Source organism: Crinia signifera, chromosome 1, assembly GCF_055691185.1.
Source record: "Crinia signifera chromosome 1, ASM5569118v1, whole genome shotgun sequence".
Lineage (NCBI taxonomy): Eukaryota > Metazoa > Chordata > Amphibia > Anura > Myobatrachidae > Crinia > Crinia signifera.
Window position 1 is genome coordinate 189281138 of NC_139217.1, and position 25481 is coordinate 189306618.

At 44.0% G+C, this 25481-nt stretch overlaps 1 protein-coding gene across 2 annotated transcripts in view; it reads right to left on the reverse strand.

Moving 5' to 3' along the window:
• Nucleotides 1-25481, reverse strand: part of RAP1GDS1 (Rap1 GTPase-GDP dissociation stimulator 1) — a 162721-nt gene that overhangs the window by 49034 nt on the left and 88206 nt on the right. For both annotated transcript variants that reach the window (XM_083179064.1, XM_083179065.1), the window contains 2 exons: nucleotides 24411-24539; nucleotides 14350-14475 (listed from right to left, as the gene is read on the reverse strand). In XM_083179064.1, coding sequence (XP_083035190.1) covers nucleotides 14350-14475; nucleotides 24411-24539 — 255 coding nt within the window. The remainder of the gene's footprint in view (nucleotides 1-14349; nucleotides 14476-24410; nucleotides 24540-25481) is intronic.

Sequence of the window (25481 nt, forward strand, 5' to 3'; positions counted from 1 at the left end):
TTGGATCCCATTGAGCTTTATATACGGAGAAGAGGATCCTTTGTCTCCATCGAGGGGCGTATGGGATCTATTCACACATTTCTGTCTTTCCCTATCTGAAGAGGACCATTTCTAACTATATAGGAACGTATTGTTCTAGGATATTGGCGCCAGTGGAGGATGTATCTGTTTTATCTGCATTAAGGTTCTAAGGATGCAAAGAACGATGATCTTTCACCTCAAGTTCTGCTGTGCTTCGTATACAAATTCAGACACTGTTACACACAGATATTGAAGTGTTACACATCAATTAAGCAGTCTCATGAATCGCTTTGGTTACATCGCATTGTGTTTAAGACTCGCGTTACATCGCATTGTGATTTGAGCAAAAAAAAAAAACCCTGCTGGCCCACTCGGCAAGGCTCACGTGCATTAGGTGTGCTGATTGGTGTACTGATACGAGGTGTACAAAACTATACTTAAAGTTCTGGTGCTTAACACTTCATAAATTAGTTTTCACTTGAACTTCCTTTCCTGGACAATTAAATAATTATATAAAATTATTTGTATTTGATTATTATGTACAATAAATGGCAAACCATTAGATACAACGCAGCATCAAGTGTTATTATATAGTGTAGTGATATGCATTTCAATGCAACACCCACATGCTACCTTAAATAAACATCAACTTTCCAGCGGTAGTCACTTGTCAGGATGATTATTTTGTGTAACAGATGTTGCTTTAAGTGCATATTAAATTGCAAAGCTTTTCCAAAATGGAACAGCTGACATGAACACAATTTTCCCTTCTGATGCCAAATGTGCCTCAGGAATAGAAGATTTATCCCTCCACAGAAAAGGCTTATTTAGTCCTAATGACAATACGCAACACTTTGAAGCAATCAATCAAACATTCTTGTTTTCGAAGAAAAAGGTGCAGATTTGATAAATAACCCTTTAATGTCAGCTACATTTCAATAGCTCTTTCTAAGAACATGTATAACAGCAGAGGGTAAAATAAAAAGAAGACTACATCAGGGCTCGACAAAACCACCACCTCTACTTTTGCCTGTTCCCATCCTGCCTATCTCCTTCTCATCAGGCATGGTACTGCATTCAGTTATGTTCATCTCCCCCAGTCTTAATAAATCTACCCTTGATCCTCAGTTCCCCCAACTAAGACTCATTTCTTTTCCCTTTAGTTTCCAAACGCCTTAAAAAGTACTGCGCCAGAGAACTCCTGCACTATTTAGCCTGAACCTTAAGAACCTAAGGAGGTTCTACTGCCAATAATAGCCGCCCATTTTTACCTTAATGCAGATAGCACACGGTACTTAAGATGCCGCCTGGATTTGTAGAGATTCACAAAGACAGACAGGAGATCTCTAGAATGATAACAGTGGAGTAGGGGAGCTCAGGACTAGATGAGTGATTCTGGTTGGTTTACAAAAGCAAACTTCTTTCATGGACAAAAACATGTGTACTGCAGGTGGGGCTGATGTAACTTGTGCAGAGAGAGTTACATGTGGGTGGGGTATGTTCAAACTGAAATTGCAGTGTGAGATTAAGGCAGCCAGTATTTACTCTGCACAGAAACAAAGGAACTCACCTAAATGTAACTGTCTGCACAGGTTACATCAGCCCCACATGCAGTGCACAAGCACAAAGAAGGAATTTGCTTTTGCAAACTAACCAGAATCACCCCTAGATGTAATAAAATACTAAACACCTGACAGGTATGGAAATAAACCTGGGTCAAGTGCAGAGTTCCCTCTAAGCTGTGCGCATATGCGCGCGCACACAACTCGCCAAGCATGCGCACAGACATTACAACAGAGTGCACACAGCAGCAATGGTCCCCTTTTTGCAGTTGTGGACTAAATTAATGTATGTTTCACCCAATAACTACATCATGTGCTGTGTTTTGAATGTTTAAATGTTTTGAATGTTTAATATCACGTCGTTTTCCAGTTATATATAGAAATGACGCACAAAAATAAAAATTTCCTTCCAAAGTTGCACAGCCAAAATCTTTTGCCGCACACAGCCTTAGTAAAATTAGAGGGAACATTGGTCAAGTGTTAAAAACACTGATGGCCCACCTGAGAGTACAAAGATCACTTAAATGACCATATATAATACAAAACTCAGTAGTGTGAGTAGTCCTAGCATGAGACATACACTGCGGAAAGGCAGACAGAATATGGCTGAAAGGGTTAAGACCTGACACAGGGATATAATTAACCCTGCTACCCACACCAAACAATGGGCAGTGATTAATTGGAGCAAGACCAAATAAATGACTGAAGGCTGCCAGAAAAGTAATAGCAACAAAACCAAAACTTAGCTTTAAGAAGGCAAAGGGAGAATTCCAGGAACACCAGGCTACAGGAACAGGACTTGATTCCAGTATACCAAGAGTCACAGAAGTCCCCAGTGACAAGGTTTACAGAGAACTATAACAACCGGCAAGGATAGATGGAAGTGACCAGAATATATAGAAGCCTCTAATACAGTGATGGCTAACCTTGACACTCCAGCTGTTGAACTACACATCCCAGCATGCCCTGCTACAGTTTTACTATTTGGCCATGATAAAACTGATGCAGGGCATGCTGGGATGTGTAGTTCAACAACAGCTGGGTTGTCAAGGTTAGCCATCACTGACCTAATACTGTATATGGTCTACAACAGGGCTGGGCAACACCGGCCCTCCAGATGTTGATGAACTACACATCCAGCATGCCTTGCATCAGTTTCAGCATGGCCACATAGCAAAACTAATGCAAAGCATCCTGGGATGTGTAGTTCATTAACATCTGGAGGGCCGGTGTTGCCCAGCCCTGGTCTACAACCATCTTACCATCTTTCTTTTCTCCAACTCCATTCTTGAGCAATTTCAGTCTGGCTTCCAGAACTCTACACTCCACTGAAACTACCAACAACAAAGTTAATGGCCTCCTTTCTGCCAAATCAAGGGTCTCTCTTTGCTTATTCTCCTTGAATTCTCTGCTGCTTTTGTCCTTGTGGACCAAACTCTTCTACTATAAATTCTTCACTTACTTTGCATGCATGATAATGTCCTCTCCTGGTTATCCTACTGCCTCTCTGACCATTCCATCCCAATCTCCTCTCATATCTCAACCTTCCACTGCTTTGCCTACTAATTACTTCTTCCACCTCCAATATTTTAAACATGCTGCTCTCCATCTATGGGATTGCATACTTCTCCATATCAAATTCTCCACAAAACATTAAAATGTGCTCTCAAGACCCACTTCTTCCAACATAACCAAATCTCCTCCTAACCCTCAGTTCCATGCCTGCTGTCTACCAAATGTATGCCCCTCCCCCTTTAGAATGTACTCACAAGAAGGGACATCTCCACTTGTGCGCTTTTTATTCTCTACAGCTCCGTACACACGGAGCAATATATTGCTCAGTGTCCTGTTTTCATCATGGGCCAGAGATGGTCACTGATAAAAAAAAAAAGGAGACTCTCTGCCGGGGGAAACAGCTGATCGCAGGAGCATTCTCCTCCGACCAGCGACCACCCCAGGGCTGGTCACAGTAGCATGCTCCCGGTGACAGCCGCCTTGTACACACGAGGATATGGTCGCTTAGCGACCATATACCCGGCTAAATAGGCTAGAATCGCCCCGTGTGTATGTGGCTTTGCTTGGACTCTTACTCCATAATACTCCCTATAACACCACCTAACCCTCTGCCACGCTAATGTTTTTTTCTGCGTCATGCCCGCTGATATTATAAATGCATTCATGCTTTTATCCCACACCGAGTTACTCCCATCACCCTCAGGAAAACTAACTCCTTTGTTTGTTAGGATAAATCTCACTGGGCTCTGTGGTATATTTAATGCCTTAGGAATATTCTGGTACCCTTTTCCTGTATGTGACTTTTCATTGACCTTGTCCCAGATCTACTTGAATCTTCATTTGTAGTCTTTGCTATGTATTGCACTAACTTCCTGGGTGAGCTCAAAGAGACAAGTGTATTTATTCTGTAATCATTTCACACCAGGGGAGGATTGGGGCACTGAGATACTGGGCCAGTTTCCAGTGGGCCGGACCCATCTCACTCTGCCAAATTGATGTACTGTACCGTGCCCACCGAACGTACATACCGGCGCAGTAGGCGCACTTCTGGGGTTCACCTTCCACAGTATGGAACTCAAAACGGACGTTGTTCAAGGCTGCAGAGAACAAGTATCTTCCATGACAACTCCACCACCGTACCTCTGAAGCCGCACAGAATGTCAGCGCTAACGGAAACACTGCAGAGCATCAGGAGTGGCTCAGGAAGGCCACCACCAGTCAGTGACTCGGCCCCCGGCTGCGTACTCCAATCACTGACAGCCTCCTCTAACCAGGGCCATGGGAGAAGGTAAAGTGCTGCTGCTTGGCTGCCCAAATTTCATCCCACTGCTCCTTTATTAGTGGACAGGAGGTTGTTAAGGTTATGCTGCGGGGAGTGGGAAGGTAGTGGCCTACTATAGACTTACACTGTGCTGAAGCTGTGTTCTTGCATACTGCCCTTAGCTTTTCTGTAGCCAGCTCGGCCATCGTGACTTTCATGCAGCCTGGCACCAGGATGTAGGACCAATTTCATCTGATCAGTGGCAGTGGGGGGGGGGGGGGGGGGTGTCTCCTCACTGCCGCTGATAAGATGGCCACTATGTCTACATCCTGCTGCATGAAAGTCACACTGGCTGCACTGGCTACAGAAAAGGAGGGGGTGGGATACAGGAACCCCACGGTACACCGCTGCAGCACAGGGAAAGTCTATTGTAGACCACTACCTTCCCACCACCTTAACAACCGCCCCTCACCAACATATGCCCCCCACCAGCATAACTTTAACAACCCCCCCCCCCCCCATTGCAGCTTAACTATTCATATGGCCTCCACAACCTAACCCTACTGCCTTCTCACAGTACAATTCTAACCATGCTCCCCCACAGCTTAAATCTAACCTTGCAACCCCCCCACAGCTTAAATCTAACCTTGCAACCCCCCCACAGCATTACTCTAGCCAACCCCCCACAGCATTACTCTAGCCAACCCCCCACAGCATTACTCTAACCATGCATTACCTTGCAGCAATACTATAACCTTACCCCATCCTGCAGCATTACTCTAACCATCTCTACGTAGCATAACTATAGCCATAAACTGCCACCCACAGCATAACTATCCATACACACACCCCCTGCAGGTTAGCCCTAACCATACAAACACCACTGCGGGATGCAGTTTCTCCCTCTATGGGTGTCCACGCATGCATTTTGCGATGTGAGGGCAGTACAAAAAGTATGTGCAGCACTGTGCCTGTGCTGACTGTAGCATTTAATTTAAGGTTTGGTGTGCTGCGCATTCAGAGATCCCCTTCTGCATACCACTGTTGTAAAATCATTATGTCTGTTAGTCAGGCCAGAGACAGTGATAATAAAAAAAACAATGAAATATTCTGAAAAAACACGGTTTTTGGAATATTTCGGTTTTTGGATAGTCTGATACAGGATACTCAACCTGTAAAATATATATATATATATCTTGTCATGGGATGTGACTCCCTATGCCCGGCACTCGCATACAGCAAATAAAGACGACCTCACACAGGTCTTTCAGCAACGTTTCGGGAATTTTATTTTATTCCCTTCGTCAGGACAACACTATTACAACTAACAATACAACATTAAATACACTTACCCCCTCCACCGTGACGAGCGCTCCCCGCCGCGCCGTTCCCCGGAGTCGCGATGACGTCATTCTCCACCGCCCTCCTGACGTCTCACGTCGGCTGCCGTGGTACTGGGCGCCGCTTGAGGCGCAATGTCTAGATCACCCCTGGTGACAAAAAAATACATAAAGTGATAAACCTAGAAAATAAACAAAACAACAAACAGACCAGCGCGTCTGCTGCCAGTAGTGGATTATTATATTAAGGCTGATGGAAAAACAAGTCTGACTATAGTTAAGGTCTCATGGCCATAATACTACTGCAGGAGCTGGAAAAATTCTCCAGAAAGTGCTCCTGTGCTGGGATGCCATATCGACTGTTGCAGTCTGACTCATATCAATCATTGTCAGAAAACTGACAATATATATGTGTGTCTCCAGAGCTGAAGGCCATACTTAGGGTCAGCAATCTGGACACAATTTGGCTAGCTGGTCTGACTTCCCAATAGGGCAATGCAAAAAGCAACAGATTCACTAAATATTTCACAACAAAAGAAGAGATAATAGAACGACAATCAAAGGCTATGGAATAGATGGAAAGAACAAGGAGAGTGACAAAGAGTGATAAGGGGGAAGGAACAGGGGAAGAAAGGGGGGAAAGAAAGAAAAAAAAGAGGGGGGGGATTAGGTGTAGGTTTGCAGGGAAGAAGGGTGAAAGAGACTAAAGAGGAGGGGGAAGGAACAGGATCAAATAAAACCACCAGCACAGGTAATGGGTCTGCACATAATTCTCTCAAAAGATCACAGGAAGCATTTCAGAGACATTAGCTCATTAAGGCCCAAAGGGTGGACCGTTTGCAGCGTATGCATCCATTTCGCCTCCTTTTGTAGTAGGGTCTTATTTCTATCTCCTCCCCTGTAGTTGGGGGGGACCCAGTCTATCATTTTGTATTTTAGGGAAGCCATGGAGTGGCCCAATTCCCTAAAATGTCTGGCCACAGGCTGTTCAGATCCTCGTCCATCAAGGGCTTGTCTAATGCTGGAGCGGTGCATTCCCATCCGCTCTTTGAAAGTCCTGGAGGTCTTCCCTATGTAGAGTAGCCCGCAGGGGCATCGGATGTAGTAGATAACAAAAGATGAACTACATGTCAAGGGATAATTAATCTTGTACCGTTTTCCGGATCTGGGATGTACGAAGCTGTCGAGATAGCCACAGGTGGTACATCCAAGGCATTTAAAGTTCCCTGGTTTGCGTGAGAGGAAATTGGTAGCTGTTTTGTTTTTAATCTTAGTTAAATCGTTTTTGACAATTTTATCTTTGATGTTCGCTCCTCTTCTATAACCTGGGACCAACCTTGAGTCTTTAAACATGGGCAAAAGTGGATCGCTAGTCACACTGGGCCATAAATCTTTGGGCTGTTTTAGTGATATGCCTGGAACCCGTTGTAAATTCCATAGGCCATATGGTTTTTCTGACAATCTCCTCATCTTTCTTGGGGTGAAGCGCTTCTTCTATGGAGATGGTTAAAGCTCTTCTTTTTTCATTCTGTAGATCGCGGGCCGAATATCCCCTCTGTAGGAATTTTGTCATAAGATTTTTGATTCGTTTTTCAGCATCTCTCCTGTCACTGCATATACGAATCATGCGTAGAAACTGGGAGAAAGGGAGGCCACGCTTAAGCTCTGCTGGATGGTGGCTTGAGGCGCTTAGATAGGTATTCCTGTCCACATCTTTGTGAAATACCGAAGTGCTGATTGTATTGTTGTCCAAGGTCACTAGGACATCCAGATAGTGTATACAAGTATCACTGTACTCTGAAGTAAATTTGATGTGAGCATCTCGCATGTTTATATTTGTAAGGAGTAGTTTCAGATTGTCCTCAGTGCCACTCCAAAAGATGCAGATGTCATCAATATAACGACAGTAAAAAGTGAGAAAGGGTGCACAACTGGGATCTTCAAAAAATACTACCTTCTCCACCAGGAACATGAACGCATTGGCGAAGCTCGGTGCCACCGAAGAACCCATGGCACACCCTTGCTTCTGCCTGAATAGCGAACCATTAAAGGTGAAATAGTTCCTTGTTAGGGTTAGGGATAGTAGTTCTATGAACAGCTCAACATCTGGGCCCTTGCAGTGTTCATTCGTCTGGAGCAGGGTTCTTGTTGCTTCCAGGCCCCGCTCGTGGGGGATGCTTGTGTACAAGCTAACCATGTCTATGGTGGCCATGAGGTTTTTATTTGGCAGGGGCGAAAGGGCTATCATTTTTTGAATGAAGGTCGTAGTGTCTTAGAGAAAAGTACTCTGCATTTGAATGACTGGCTGCAGGTAGTGGTCCAAGAACTGCGACACTATGTAATAAATGGATTCTCTGGCAGATATGATTGGCCTGCCAGGTGGTTTTACCGGATTTTTGTGCAGTTTTGGAAGACAGTAGATGAGTGGAATTTTGGGATGCTGTACCATGATGCCGTCTTTAATTCTGGTGGAGATTAAGTTCTTGGTTACTGCCAATTCCAAAATGTCTGCAAGTTCTTTTTGGTATTCTTTAGTGGGGTCTGAACTGAGTTTCTCATAGACCGATTGGTCACTCAATTGTCCCTCTAGCTCTTGGATGTAGTCTTTGGTGTTTTGTACTACAATCCCACCCCCTTTATCTGCCGCATGAATAATAACTTCCGTATATTCGCTCAAGTTTTTGAGTGCTTGTTTTTCAGCCCTTGTAAGGTTCTCATTGCAAGAGGGCATTCTGGATACCTGTTTGATGGTGTTATCCATGGCGGAGGTGAATTGCTTAATGGCAAGGTTAGATGAGGAGGGATCAAAAGATGATTTATTAAGGAACGTGAGATATTCACTATCCGTTTGGTCTTGTTTACCATACAGTTCCTTCAGTTTGAGACCCCGATTAAATTTGAAAAGATCAATTTTGCTTTTAAACAAATTAAAGGGGTTAGATGGCACGAAAGAACCCCTTGTTGAGGACGCTGACTTCACTGGTGGTCAGGGTCCGGTCTGAGAGGTTAAACACAAGGTTGGTCCCAGGTTATAGAACAGGAGCGAACATCAAAGATAAAATTGTCAAAAACGATTTAACTAAGATTAAAAACAAAACAGCTACCAATTTCCTCTCACGCAAACCAGGGAACTTTAAATGCCTTGGATGTACCACCTGTGGCTATCTCGACAGCTTCGTACATCCCAGATCCGGAAAACGGTGCAAGATTAATTATCCCTTGACATGTAGTTTATCTTTTGTTATCTACTACATCCGATGCCCCTGCGGGCTACTCTACATAGGGAAGACCTCCAGGACTTTCAAAGAGCGGATGGGAATGCACCGCTCCAGCATTAGACAAGCCCTTGATGGACGAGGATCTGAACAGCCTGTGGCCAGACATTTTAGGGAATTGGGCCAGTCCATGGCTTCCCTAAAATACAAAATGATAGACTGGGTCCCCCCCAACTACAGGGGAGGAGATAGAAATAAGACCCTACTACAAAAGGAGGCGAAATGGATGCATACGCTGCAAACGGTCCACCCTTTGGGCCTTAATGAGCTAATGTCTCTGAAATGCTTCCTGTGATCTTTTGAGAGAATTATGTGCAGACCCATTACCTGTGCTGGTGGTTTTATTTGATCCTGTTCCTTCCCCCTCCTCTTTAGTCTCTTTCACCCTTCTTCCCTGCAAACCTACACCTAATCCCCCCCTCTTTTTTTTCTTTCTTTCCCCCCTTTCTTCCCCTGTTCCTTCCCCCTTATCACTCTTTGTCACTCTCCTTGTTCTTTCCATCTATTCCATAGCCTTTGATTGTCGTTCTATTATCTCTTCTTTTGTTGTGAAATATTTAGTGAATCTGTTGCTTTTTGCATTGCCCTATTGGGAAGTCAGACCAGCTAGCCAAATTGTGTCCAGATTGCTGACCCTAAGTATGGCCTTCAGCTCTGGAGACACACATATATATTGTCAGTTTTCTGACAATGATTGATAGGAGTCAGACTGCAACAGTCGATATGGCATCCCAGCACAGGAGCACTTTCTGGAGAATTTTTTCAGCTCCTGCAGTAGTATTATGGCCATGAGACCTTAACTATAGTCAAGACTTGTTTTTCCATCAGCCTTAATATAATATTCCACTACTGGCTGCAGACGCGCTGGTCTGTTTGTTGTTTTGTTTATTTTCTAGGTTTATCACTTTATGTATTTTTTGTCACCAGGGGTGATCTAGACATTGCGCCTCAAGCGGCGCCCAGTACCACGGCAGCCGTCGTGAGATGTCAGGTGGGCGGTGGAGAATGACGTCATCGCGACTCCGGGGAACGGCGCGGCGGGGAGCGCTCGTCACGGTGGAGGGGGTAAGTGTATTTAATGTTGTATTGTTAGTTGTAATAGTGTTGTCCTGACGAAGGGAATAAAATAAAATTCCCGAAACGTTGCTGAAAGACCTGTGTGAGGTCGTCTTTATTTGCTGTATGCGAGTGCCGGGCATAGGGAGTCACATCCCATGACAAGCTCTATAGGACCAGCCAAGGCACCCCTCTTTCCCTTACTTGAAGTGGAGTACCGGATTGCCTTTTGGAAGATATATATATATATATATAATATATATATATATATTATATATATATATATATATATATATATATATTTATTTTTTTACACTTTTTATTTGAATTTTTAGAACAAATGTGAGTGAAGCTGGCATTTAACAGATATTTTGAACATCTCTCACAGATGAAACTCGAAGGGTTAAGGCAACTAACAAAAAAGGATTCTCAGGTTTTGTCCTTAAGTAGCACATTAAGTTACATTTCATACACTTGATTAATATGGTGTATTAACATATTTCTATGTATGTTTTTAATGGCTTTTTTCTCTGCACAGTAAGAGTTCCCTACTTATTTGTGTGTAATTGACTAAAATCAGCACTACCGGCTACAAAACTGAAATGTTCATACATTTTGCAGTAATCAGAGAAAGGAAAAATATTCATATTTCAGTAGTCATGGCAACTCCTATATATAATTACCATAATCTGAATGACCTATATATATATTTTTTTTAAAAACAAACAATTTCTCTTTGCATTATTTGGAATATTGCCGTATTTTTGCTGTGCAAAGTGTCAGTTATCAACACTAGGAATAGTTGGAACTGCACAGAAGTACAGGAGTTAGTCTAGTTTAGTACCCAACATACAAACAATTAGTTTGGGGAAGTTAACAGAGAGAAGATATTTAGTATCACATTGTAGATGTAGATAGGATTTGCATTACTGAAATTAAACGCATTAAGCGGTCATCTGCATATGTGAATTACCTAGAGTTTGAAACGGTGTTGATAGCATCTGTGGTCTTTTGCTTAACCTGGAAATTCAGGTTGCAGTAAGCTATTGTAAAGCTGTGTACACACTAGAAGATTTTTTTGGGATGAAACATCTTTCAAATAGTCTAGTGAGTAAGCTCTATCGCACACTCCCATTGCGCCTTCAAAGTTGGTAGTGTATGCTGCTCAAACTGACAATCAGCACATCGTGCAGTGTGTATGTACTGACTAAATATACATATACTAGTTAAAAGCCCGTCAAAATGATGGCTTCTGCAATAAGCAGTAACAGTTTTTAGCCCATAAATGGCTCTACCCCAACCTTCGGCCCCTGTCTGCTCCTACTTCCAATAGGTCTTCACAGTTCCCTCTCTTCTTATCTAGCAAGTTTGCCCTTGCCAATGCTGGCACTCTACACCAACAATCTTTAATAGGAGGCCTACATCGGTTTAGTGCTTGAATAAAAAAAAAAAGAAAAATCAATATAAACATCTTAATCTTGAGTCCATAAAAGCAAAAATTCCTTGATTCAGAGATGCGTGGATCTTGGAATTTTTAGCAACTGCTCATGTATTGCAGCCTGCATATGCATATGGTACCTTTAAAAAATGATGGGCTATTTCAGTGGTCTCCAACCCGTCGCTCGCAAGCTACTGGTAGCTCGCGGCAGCGATCCGGGTTGCTTGACCACTGCAGCCCGTCCCTTGTCCGCCGCTTCCAGTTCTGAAGGGAGGAGAGTGCACCGCGCATCTCTCCTTCCCCTCACTGAGTATCCCTATGACAGACTGGGCCGTCAGCCAATCAGAGCTCGCGGGCCATCAGCCAATCAGGACCAGCCCACGAGCTTTGATCCGCTGACGGCCCAGTCATAGGGAGGAGAAGCGGCGGAGACAGAGGAGCCTGCCAGCCCCGGACACTCCTCCTCCCGGCAGGAGCAACAACAGTAAGTTCTGATGGTGGCGCAGTGGGGGCAATGGTGGCGCAGTGGGGGCATACCTGGCACCATGGGAGCATATGTGTATCTGGCACTATTGGGGACATATGTGTATCTGGCACTGCACTATTGGGGGCATGTGTATCACACCCCCATTTTCATTGGCCGCACCCCATGTGGCTATACCCACACTTTACCACCAAAGTATTTATTTAGGATGGCACAACAATGTGGCGGGCATTGTTTATCTGGCACTGCTGGGGGGCATTGTGTTTATGGCATAACTGCTGGTATTGGGGGCATTGTGTAACTGGCATTGCTGGTGGCATATGTATAAATGGCACAGTGTCTATTCAGAGAGGCTGGGGGCATGGCTAGCAGCTCTCAGAACGCTGGCCATGCCCCGATAGCGAAAAAAAGGGGGGATGTTGCCTCGTAGGAGTATTATGATAGTAGGTCATGCCCCCTAATTTCGGGCGCAGATGTCCCTTCTCCTCTGCCTCCAGTGTTAGGAGGTATGTACTGTATGCGGCATATTGGACATTGCAGTGTGTGGCATTTTGTGTCTGGGGCATTGCGGTATGTGGCATTATGTGTCAAGGGCATTACAGTGTGTGGCATAATGTGTAAAGGGCGTTTTTCGATTATTATGCAGATTTCGTTGTTTTTTTTTGTAGCTCACGCCCCAGAAAAGGTTGGAGACCACTGGGCTATTTATTTGCATCTTTGCAGAATCTCCACTGGCAGTTACAGTACAATACCAAGGTCTTTCACCATGCGTGTTAAGACATGGAAGACGAGAAAACAGAGAAACGATGCACGTGCATCAGATCGCAATTGTGCTGAAAATGAACAATTTGCAGTAAAATAGGCAGATTTATTGTCCGATCACCCAATAAATTGCTATTGTGTGTGGGCACCTTTAGCTAGAACAAGACAAAAACACTACACCCACTTGTCCCAGTCATCTAGCAGGCAAGGAAAAAATAGAAGTGATTAAAGGAAGAGAGGGAGTAAACTATATACGTTCTGTGGGGAGGGGTTGTTTTTCCTGCCAGAGGCATAACTAGAGACCCATACAACAGGAAAAAGATGGGGACACACAAGTGCCAGCTCCTTATGTGACCAGGTTCTGAATGGTTAAATTATTGTGCAGCGCCTGACTCCTGTCACAGAGGAGGAGCTGGCACTGCAGGGAGAGTCTCTGGGGGCAGCTCAGCATCTCAAAGAATACTAGGTACACCCCTCTCTGGGAAACTAAACCCCTTTGGTTACCAGATATCACCTGCCCCAGTGACACCACAGAACTTATCAAACAGGAGTTAACCCCTCAAGTTATAGCTTCTATGGAGTTAAAAAAAAAAAATTGCAAAGAAGTTGCTCTCACTAAAGTATAGCAAACACCATAAATTCAAGAAGGGGTTTTGATTCTTATTAGATCAGAGTTTGCTTGGTTGCAAATTGCATTTTTGCTATTGTGCTAAGAGCCTCTGTCAAAAATTGTCACAGCTGGAAAGGTGTCAGCAGGAACACAGAGTTCTGTTTCCTACAGAAAGGTCAGTTTGGCTTCTCAGTCAAGTCACAACACAGTGGTTGGCAGCATGTTATTTATTATGTGTTACAAGTAATTAGATTGGACTGAATAGGTAGGGCGCACAGCAAGAAAAATAAAAGGAAACATTCTTAACATTTATTCACATATAATATATTTTGTTTTGTTTAAGATGTATTTGAAAATGGTCTCTTGGGCCAGTTCGTTATGAAACCATTTTGGCCAATGATTTGAAACAGGTAACAGGAAATAAATGCTAAACCAGCCTTGCTTAACATTTGATTTCTGTTGCCACATTAAACCTATTGGTCAAAGTCACTTTGAAAAACTAAAAGCATAGTTTATCTACCCCTTGGAACACTGTTTAGAAATTAGATTTACACACAAAACTGGATCAAACTATTACACTATATACTGTAGACCTGTCAATATACTGCCAAATAAAACTAGAAGACCCATCAGGAATACCAACATGAAAACTAAAACTTTAATATAGGTGGCGCACTGGCGCATATGACCGATGTAGATGTAGCTCGTCTCTTCGCCCCCCCCCCCCCCCAAAAAAAATGTAATCAAACATATATATATTTATTTATAATGCCACTTAATGAAATCTCAAGTAATAATCCTGATGCTACCATATTATTAACATTATGATACACAGCAGGAGGGTGAGTGAAAGCTGTAGGCACTTTGGAGAACCTTCAGCAGGTATGAGATAAAAAAAAAAAAACAGGAAAATGTACGCAGTGAACTTGAGACCCTTAAATTATTACATTATTAAAGCACACCATACTAATAGAACAGTACTAAAACAATTGCCCTTATGCAATAATTGTAAATTAATCACTCACCATTTTCAGCCAAAGGAGCCAGAACTTCAAAAATCATCTCTCTCTTTTCATGTTCTGTTTGCTTTGTAAAAAGTTTTACAAGTTCTTGTGCAACATTTGTAGAAGCAAACTGTTCTTTACTGGATTCTAAAGATAGGAATACAAAAAAAAAAATCACATATTGACAATCTTAGGATAAATGGCCATTTTATGCAGATGTAGAACACTTACAAGACCGATCAGCCAGTTCTGGTTAGCGGACATGCACGGAAGCAGGTTGTTTCCTATTCTTTTCTCCTTCACCATATTCTATTTTTGGCTCAACTTTTATGCTTTATTGTTCCAAACAAATAAAATTTGGCCACAATGGACCCCAAACCAGCAGCAATTTTGATCAAGTTCTGGTTGACCAGATATTGTTATTCAGTACTACGTGCTTGGTCACAGATAATTTTATTAATGTGGTGTCATGACTGATTGCTTCAATTTGCATTCAAAAGTTCTAAATAGCCACATCTGTTCATCTTCTGTACAGCAGCACATATGGGGTCAGATTCAGATGTGGCTGGAGTAGCCATCGTTGCAAGCTTACATAGAAACAAGTGATAATTCTAATATGCATGCCTCCTGCTGCATTACGGATCCAAACTGTGACCAAGGAAGCAGTACCAGAACTTCACCAGCAATATTGGTTGGCTGAGTGACCAATGGGGTGCGCACGGCCTACCTAGAGACCAGAAAATCTCTGTACTGTGACAGAAATCCCAGCCTCATCTCTTCCCTGCAACACCAGTGACAATTTGTTTAGAGAAACTAAGGACATCGCGGCCCACTCCATGCCTCCATAAGCATGAGAACACATCTGTATACTGTGCGTTTCCATGGCAGGGGTGCAGGGGTTCATGGTGCCCGGCCTGCTGCCATCTGCACCGTTTCAATATTTATATTCAAAGTCGGCGGCATGATGGTGTATGCCGGGGTGTGGGGTAGTGCGGACAGGGCAGGGGATATTGCGTGGTGGCGGCAAGGGGGACGGATTGGATCTCTGTTGATCCGATCCACTGTACTGCTCCCCCTATTGACAGCCGCTAGCAGCGCAGATTCAACGCTGCCTGTGATGGCTGGCAGCGAAGGAGTTCAGAGCCAGCAGCCGCATCTCATCCTGCCCCGGGTCCCCCGACGTGCTGGTAAGTGAGGAGTCAGTAGGACTCACTCACTCAGTCATTTCATTAATGCCAGCATAACAAGGATAGTGGCGGTCACCCGGGTGTGGGATGTGATGAGGGGGAGGGGTAGGTGTTATGGGATGTGTATGTTGGGGGATAGTGGAAGTGGGGGTTATTATGGAGCATATCTGGTACAAACAGGAGGCGGCTAGAGTGTATATGGGAGTAGAGGATTATAGGGGGTATGTGGGTGGAATAGGCAGCACCATAGTCAAGTGGTCTCCCCCCCCCCCCCCAAGAAGGCAACGCACATGAGGCAGGTCATACAGAAGCCCCATTGGGCTCCCGCCGCTTATCCCCACCTGCCCATCAGGTCGTCGGGCAGCAGCAGTCAAACTTTGTCCGCCGCATCACCAATTAAGGCTCACATCCTCCCCCAGGTTGACACTCAGGCTGGATGGCTGCTTCGTGTAGAGCAGGTCCTCTTTATCCTCCTCCCTAAGTTTAAGGGGCATTACTGGGGGAATTATGTGTGAGGGACATTACTCGGGGCATAATGTGTAATGTGCATTACGCGTGTGGCATAATGTATAATAGGCATTACGGTGTGGCATTATGTGTACATCTTTGCAATGCACCTTTGGTGCGCACTGGCCCCATTACTAGTGTATCTCTGTGTGGAGTAATGATTTATTCTGAAGTCCATATACATAAATAAGTCACTTTCTATTTAGTTTGCATTGACGCCCAGTAGGCGGTGATAGACACGCCCCTCCAATAATGAACCCCCTAAATTAATGGTCTGCGCACGCCTATGGTTGGTTCGTAAAACATGGGGGACCCCTACCTGTGTTTTTTTTTCCCTTATAGTTCTATAGGATTGCCCATTATTTTAATTATGAAAAGAAGTGACAGCTGAAATGACAATCGATTGAGGTGATGTATGGGCACTTTCCAGATATGAAGATTAAATCTTTTGATGGAAAAAATATGCCGTTCACTGAAATAAAACTGTAATGTGTGGGCAAGTCAAATAGATTGTAGAAACCATTTATCTGGCCAAAAAAAAAAAAAATCACTGGATCTGGAAAACCATTAATTGTGATTGCTGATGTATGGGGCCCTTTAGATGGGAGTTTGACATTTCTGTGTGGAATTGACGTATTGCTAGCCACACTGTTCTTAATTCTCTTTGATTGGAAGACCTAAGACTTTCTATTAGAGACTAAATTCCTTAACAGGATTTTGTCTGCAGATGAGCCCCCCATCCAAACGGACTTGCATCTGTCATGAAAATTACAAATTGTGGATTTTCTAATGATGTAGCTCTCGCTGGTAAGCCCTCGCTGGCCCACCAATTTAGGGACTCTTACTCCTTGCGAAACTTTCATCCAATAGGACATTGGTTTCAGGGCATACTTTATCATTTCCATCTGAAATGGACGCATACTCCATCTCGCCCAAGGCACTATGTCTATAGTTGAAGACATCATTCCTAACAAACTTGATGCCGTTCTTAACAGTATTTGATCTTGAGACTGGACCATCGAGATCAACATTTGCATTTTCTCGCATCTTTCCTTGGACAATGAGATCTGGAATTTTCTTGAATCCAAGAGTACCCCTAGAAACTGAACCATCTGCGATGGATCTAGATGACTTTTCTTCCAGTTGATTAACCACCCATGGTCTTGCAGGCATTGGATCCTCTTCTTTCGAGCTTCCTGTAATCAGTAATCGTCTAGGTAGGCCCATACTGCTATACCTGAGATATGCCAAAAGTGTCACCAATACTTTGGTAAACACCCTTGGGGACAACGTAAGACCGAATGGGAGGCAGGTGAATTGGAAATGAACCCCCCTCATGCAAATCCTGAGGTATTTTCTGTCTAATTCTTATAGGAATGTGGAAATATGCGTCTTTCAGTTCGACTGAGACTATATCTCCCTTCTTTATTCCTAAGATAATGGTTTTCAATGTCTCCATATGAAATTTTCTCTTCCATATCCTGCTGTTTAAATCTCTTAAGTCTAGAATAGTACGAAATCCACCAGTTGCTTTTGGTACAACAAAAATACGGGAGTAAAAACCAGTTCCTTCTTCCGATGTTGGAACTCTCTGCACTGCCTCGGAATTGACCAGCTCCCTTATGCTCTGATCCAGAGCTAAAATTTCTTCCAGAAACATTGAAACTCTTGAAATAAAAAATCTGTTTGCAGTTGGCTTGACCACAAACTCTAACGCAGGCATTCCCAACCACAGTCCTCAAGTCACATCAACAGTGCAGGTTTTAGTGATATCCAGGCTTGAGCACAGGTGACTTAATTAGAGCCTGAGTGATTCTGATTAAACCATCTGTGCTGAAGCCTGGATATCACTAAAACCTGCACTGTTGGTGTACCTTGAGGACCGTGGTTGGGAATGCCTGCTCTAACTGGTAACAGATGGTAACTACTTCCAGTGCCCACCAGTCTTGAATTGTGTGGGCCCAGGTTGTTGCAAACTTCCTGACTTTTCCTGCCACAGGAACCATTACCCCGGTTTGAACACGTCACTGTCTTTTGGAACACTCTTCTCCCAGATTGTCGAAAAAACGCCCTTGATCTGGAAGAGTATCTATCCCTAAACAGACGCCCTAGTCTGTAGCTTCTTGCTGGTCTAAAATATTGTTTTTGCTTAGGGCTGGGCAGCACACTAAAATAAAACAAACAAAAACTATTAAAATAAACTGAAATAAAAAGTACAATAAGTAAAAACCCAGTCCTCAGAGAGGACCTAACTGGACAGCAGAGTATTACTCTTAGCACACTTATATTAATCTATAAATATTTTAATTCATTTAGATTTTTTTTTTTAAAACAAGGTAAAAAAAAACAATTAATAAAAAATACAAGATAATCATAGATTGAACCAATTTGAAACCATGCCTATCTATAATTCATATCAATTATCAGCTGATAATAGTATAACTTCCAGAGCAACACCGGTGGTAGCGACCAGCCCTGCCTGGCTACAAACCAACTGCTACCCCACACCTGCCATTCACCATCGAACTCCTGTCGGTGACATATATCCATCAGCCACTTGGGGACTTATTGGTTTCTGACCGCAAGTGACTATCTGGTAAATTTTACAGCTCATCTTCAAAATGGTCTATTCCACACAACTTACTCCAGGATATTACAATTAATTGGTATTAACAACTAAACCTAACACCACCCCAATAGATACTCCCCACCTCTTCAATCTACTCTATACAAGACTCAAGTGGGTAAGAACATTGGGGAAGTTATATTATCAGCTGATAATTGAGATGAATTGTAGATAGGCATGGTTTCAAATTGGTTCAATCTATTATTATTATCTTGTATTTATTAATTTTTTTTACCTTGTTTTTTTTAAAGAATCTGCAGTAAATGAATTAAAATATTTACAAATAAATATAAGTGCGCTCTCTTTTGTATTGTATTGCTGTTTACCTTGGTTCTAATTTATTGGGAGCAGCAGATCGATTAACTGAGACTGTGGCCTATTTGAATGATTAAATTTAAAAGTATTCTTATCGCGCCCGATATACTCTTGGGGTATATATTGCTTATTACTCTTAGCAGCAGAGGCATCTTCCCTTTCCACCGACATGTCTCACGACTGCAGCCACAAACAACTCTAAATAGCACACAGGATGCCGCCGCGCACCCGGAAGTGTGTCATGTGGAACACATGCAGCCGCCGAGTGAACCGCACATGTTGGGACACACAGTCCACCATCACACCGGAAGTGTGTCAAGTGGCGTGCAGGATGCTGCTGTGTGGAACACAGGGCCTCCTGTCCGACGTTACCTGCTGAACATCGGGAAATGCCCGGCACGAGTGTCCAGCTCTTGCATGACTCTCCCTGCCGGCCTCCGCTCCACTACCATCCCGGTAGAATGAAGGAGGGAGACCGCAGCACAAGTTCCAAATCCACTAGCCCACCCTCCGGCTAGGGCTGACAAACTGGGTAAGGCGCCGCCAACCCCATCTACCGTCCAGCCACAGCAGCAACTTGCCTATCGTGAGTAAAAATAACAAACCTATACCTACTGTAGCTCTCCAGAGGAGACAAGAAAAAGACAGGGTGACAAGGTGGATCATGCTTATAGATGTGGTGAGGGCGGATCCTAGGCAAAAAATGTACCTGTCTAGAAGGAGTAGGAGGGGTTAAAACCCAATGTTATGGCTGCCATGAAGTAGGAAGGAGTAATTTGGATCCCTAAGGTATCTTTTCCTCCCAAATCAACTTACCTTTGTCTGCCTTACGTTTACTGTTAAGGCAAAAACACCCATTTTTCGAATAGAATTAAAAACACTAGGCTTATCATATGGTCGGGTAAAAGAGCACGTATAAAACAACATACCTTGACAAGAATGCGCGAGAGTGGAGGCATGGCAGTTCCACCCTTTAGACTTTACTATTATGCGGCGCAGATGGCACACTTGCTGGATTGGATTGGCGAGAATGCACATTCCAAGCTGCCTTCCCTGGTGCTGTCGGGTCTGTCTCCACTACAGATAATACTGAGGGCCTTATTCTAGTTCACTCTTTCTGACAAAATCCTTCTTAGATGGACAAAACCATGTGCACTGCAGGTGGGGCAGATGTAACTTGTGCAGAGAGAGTTAGATTTGGGTGGGGTTTTACTTCAAAGTGAGATCTATATTGCAGTGTAAAAATAAAGAAGCCAGTATTTAAACGGCACAGAAACAAAATAACTCACCCAAATCCTGCAGTGCACATGGTTTTGTCCATCTAAGAAGGATTTTTTCAGAAAGAGTTAACTAGAATAAGGTCCTGAGTGACAATGTTAAACTGACTAATATGCCACTTTGCAAAGAGGCAATACTAATTTGGAGACAAGTGAGTCACATCCTTCATGATACCCCACTGGATGGCTCTAGAGCCTTCCCAGAACTACTGGGCCTTCAAATTCATGAATTCTGGAGCCGGTGGTGCATCACTTCAATTGGTCAGGTAAACTCTGCTGGCGTATTTAAGACATTTCAACAAATGCAGACTGATTGTTCCATAGCTAACGTTCATTTTGTACGTTATCTCCAATGTAGACAAGCATGCCAAACAATTCCCAGAGACTCCCCCTGCTACATACCTTACCAGCTAAGACATTATTGTCCTCGTGTGGCACATCTGGAGCCATTTGTATATTTTATGCTAACCTATTGTCCTCACACCATGAATCGGACCTGCCCCACCTTAAGGAGACGTGGGAAGCAGATATTGGTCTGATATCTGAGGAGGCTTGAGGGATAGCATTGAGTAGCCCACACATTTCCATCACATATTCCAGGTTTCAACAAATCCAGATGTATATACTACATAGCGATGAGTGGTGAGCACTGTTGCGCGCTCCCGCATCAATCGCTGCCGTCCTGCCACTTATATGTGGTTATTATTGTTTTATTTATATCATCAGGGTGGCAGAGGTTTATATAGTCTAAAAAAAAGGCACGAGGAGAGAGGGCCCTGCTCATGAGAGCTTACATTCTAAAGCAGATGAGCGACAGAGAGGACGGCTTGCCATAGCGTCCTGCTATTCAAAAAACTAGAGTTTTTTGCCATAATGTGAAACATAAGGCAGATTAAAGTAATTTGGTTTACATTTTTGGATTTGCGAAGAAAATTTACCTTAGGGGGTCCAAATTTTGGCCCTTATACAGATCTGAACGCAGTACAAATTTGTTCGGAAAATGGGCAAAACCATGTGCACTGCAGGTGGGGCAGATGTAACACGTGCAGAGCGAGTTACATGTGGGTGGGGTTTGGTTTGTTGAAACTGAAATCTTAATTGCAGTGTAAAAATAATGCACCCAGCACAGAAACAAAAATAACTCACATAAATCTAACTTGCTCTATAGAGATTACATCTGCCCCACCTGCAGTGCACATGGTTTTGTCCATTTTCCAAACAAATATGTACTGCGATCCGATCTGAATAAGGGCCTTTGTGGTGATTTCTTAATGAACACCGGTGATACTTCAAATAAACTGGATAAACTGGATAAAGAAGCCGTAAACAGAACATTTTTTAATAAACTGAAAATTCGATATTTAATCAACTAATTGTCTGACAGTCAATATATTTGGCAGAAATAGTTGTTTTGACATCCCCTCAACTAAAAATCTGAGAAGGGTGGTGAACATTTAATATTTTTTTTTGGGTGATCTGATGTGGAATGACCCCTACTGTATATCAGAGGTTATAGAACTGTTATCACCCATTTACCCATACATGAATACTTGGCTTTTTCATGGGTGGAAATTACATCTAGGCCAGTGTTCAATAGGGTGCAAAAAAAACTTCGCTTTTCTCACCAATTTAATTTGAAGGGGAAGGCTATCAAATTTGGCGACACAAAAAAAAAAAAAAAAAAACTGGTGTGTTTTCAATAGTGAAAGCCCTGTTTACATCCAAAATACTGGGCTATTTTCGGGGGATATATAGGAATTTACTGACAGTCAGGATTCCGATAGTCGTTTCTCAGACATTGGAATCCCGGCGGTCAGAAGCCTGAAAAGGGGGTTAACATATTAAAGCTCATTTCCACTCATACTCCCTCCCACCCTCTATGGTCGGCGAAACAACTATGTCTCCTCCACCCTGATCACTGGTTCCCACACCAGAGTTCAGGACTTTGCCCGCGCTGCACCGCTTCAGTGGAACGCACTCCCTCGCTCCATTTGACTCTCCCCCACATTGCAAAGCTTAAAACGGGCACAGAAAACTCATCTAATCATCAAAGCATACCCTTTTCGCTGCATAACCTAATTCTGAGGCTTGTTCTCCGACCCCTGCCTCACGCATCTCTGCCGGCTTACATGGTGCCATTAAGCCACCTCCCACTCACTTGTACCTAATGTAATCTGTCTGTCTTCCCTTTCAAGATTGTAAACTCTTCAGAGCAGGGCTCTCTTCCCCTGTTGTCAAAGCCCTCTTCTCTTCACATTTCACTCACAGCTCTCCCATACTCAAACACTCAGCGACCATCTTTGCCTGCATACTCTACTCTGCATCTTTGGCCACCAGCCCCTAGTACAGTGGTGGCCAACCCGCGGCTCGCGAGCCGCATGCGGCTCGCCGAGCTGTAAACTGCGGCTCCAGCCTCCCGTCTGCAAAGCGGACTTTTGAATTTGGCGCCAATTCGGCTGCCAAATTCAAAACGCTGCATCGGCGGCCAATAGGAAACGACCGCGGCGAGCCATCAGCGCTCGCCGCGCTGTTTCCGCCCTGCCCCCGGCGTCTGACATCAGACGCCAGCGGGAGGGTGAAAAGACTTCTCCACGCCGGCGGAGCGCAGGAGCGCTCCTGAAGACGCGAGAAGCCGCCGGAGGATGGCGCAGAAGACGGCGGCGGGGAGAAGAGTTCCGGCGCCGCTGAAGAGGCCGGAAGACGCCGGGATCAAGACAGAAGATCTCCGGCGCCTTCTGCAAGAAAAAAGAAGATGGCTCCCGGAGAGGCCAGCGGGGGTGGGAAGCAAAAGAGCTGACGAAGCTCCCCCCAGCGGCCTCTCCCAACACCAGGTAGGGGCCTTTGGCCTCCTACCCTCCATCCACCCTAGACCACCGGGTGTCGGGCACTAGGCCCGTGGGCAAATTCAGGCCCTTCTGGCCTGTGTGCGCATTAGTCGGGCCCTCTTGGCCCGTGGCTCATTTATTTGTTGGGCCCTCCTGGCCCTCTAGGTGGGCCCTTTAGTTAGGAAGCTGGGCCCTCCAGCATAGGTGTTGCACTGTGGGCAACACCTGTGCTGGAGGGCCCAGCTTCCTAACTGTGGGGTCATATTACGTTTGTCACTGTGGGGGGCATATGATGTTTGGCACTTTGCGGGGCATGTGATGTTTGGCACTTTGAGGGGCATGTGATGTTTGGCACTTTGAGGGGCATGTGATGTTTGGCACTTTGAGGGGCATGTGATGTTTGGCACTGTGGGGGGCATGTGATGTTTGGCACTGTGGGGGGCATGTGATGTTTGGCACTGTGGGGGGCATGTGATGTTTGGCACTGTGGGGGGCATGTGATGTTTGGCACTGTGGGGGGCATATGATGTTTGGCACTGTGGGGGGCATATCTGGCACTGGGGGCATAAAGTTTTGTCATGTGGCCACTCTCCTTGTGTCATATGACCACGCCCCTGACCACTCCCCCAATCACGCCCCTTTTTGGCGCGCGCATGACATTGGCTCTTTGGCTTGACAACTGATTTTTTTCGGCTCTTTACCTCTGACCGGTTGGCCACCCCTGCCCTAGTAATACATTGATCAAGTCCTCACTACTTAAATTTAAGCTGTAATGTGTATTGAATTGTGGCATTAATTTTACCTGTACTCTAGTTTGTTATTCATTTACTGTAATGTTAAGTTAGTCTCCCTATACTTGTCCTTTGTTCGGTTGTGCAAACACTTCTGGAACCTTATAAATACAATTATAATAGTAAGCCCCTTGCAGACTCACTCGGCACTATGGTTTACAATATTGCCTAGTGTGTACACTCCATATACAGTAGTTAAAGATGTGTGCTCCAGAGCGTCCTTAACGTCCACCTTCCTCATCTGAACATTGTCAGACGGGAGAATACCTTGTTAACTTAAGTCAAGCTGCAGCATAACCGTCGCGCACCCCACCGGCGCTCCCCAACATCGGCAAGTGTGTATGCAAATGCCAATGCCTGCCCCACTGCCAATATCGGTGTTGGCGGGGATCTGGTAGTGTGTATGTGGCACAGTTTATGAGAGGACTCCATGCTGCAAAATGGTAGAATCTAGGATGTCCTGTTATTTTAGTAATGGGGGAGAATGGAAGGGTTATGCAGGAAATTATTTTCTCAGGAAGCAGCATTTTCTTTTTTGCATTTAGCATACTTACCAAGCTCTGCTAAATTTCCAAATGCAACAAGGCACATCTCTGTCAAAGCAGTGTTCTGAGAATGAATGCCTAGGAGCTTCACTAATGTAGGAATAACTCCAATATTTATGAGCTGAGCTTGCAGAGAATCTAGACACAGAGAGAAAACCAGACAGTCTGACTTAGAATAATTGCTTTCAATGCACTGAAAATACATTTATATAATTCATTAAAAATAGAAGACAATTCCAAGCAGGTCGGTGCCTATAGCTACTGATTTAATAACCAGTTTAAAACAAAGACAAAATGGTTTCAAATTGAATACAATTTATATTTTAAGTAAACAATAGCCTACTACACTCCAAAGTGTGATAGATACAAGGTTAAGGGGGGTGGGGGGGATATATTAAAGCTCTGAGAGAGCTAAAGTTGTGATTGATAAAGTACTGGCCAATCAACTTTTGCATTAAATGAAAGACTCTGAAATATGCCAGTTAGGACCTGGATTGACTAGTACTTTAACTCTCACAATTCTATCTCTATCCACATTTTAACAAATAATCCCCCTAACTGAAAAATTATAAATATCTAAGGAAAGAAACTAGCAACAAATGGGAAACTGCTCTGAAAATGGGTCTAAAAGGTGCCCATACACGGTGCGAGGGTGCTGAGTGATGCGCGCTCCTGCAGGCTTCCCATCGCACAGCAAATAAAGGGCAAGATGTATCAAGAATCAAAAGTGATCAATTGGAGAGTGATAAACAGCCAGCCAATTAGCTGCAATCTTATCATTTTTCAAACTCAGCCTGTGACATGGCAGATAGCCAGCCAATCAGCTCCTATCTGCCATGTCACAGGCTGAGTTTGAAAAATGATAAGATTGCAGCTAATTGGCTGGCTGTTTATCACTCTCCATTTTATCACTTTTTGAAGCTTGATACATCTGGCCCAACTCTGTGCAGCCCATGCTTTTTAAACTAGGTCCAGATCGCATTCCACGCAAATCGTATGTGATTTGATCGCATGCGATGCGATCTAGTTCAGAACACACAGGAATATTGTACCGTGTATTTAGCACCCCAATAAAATACA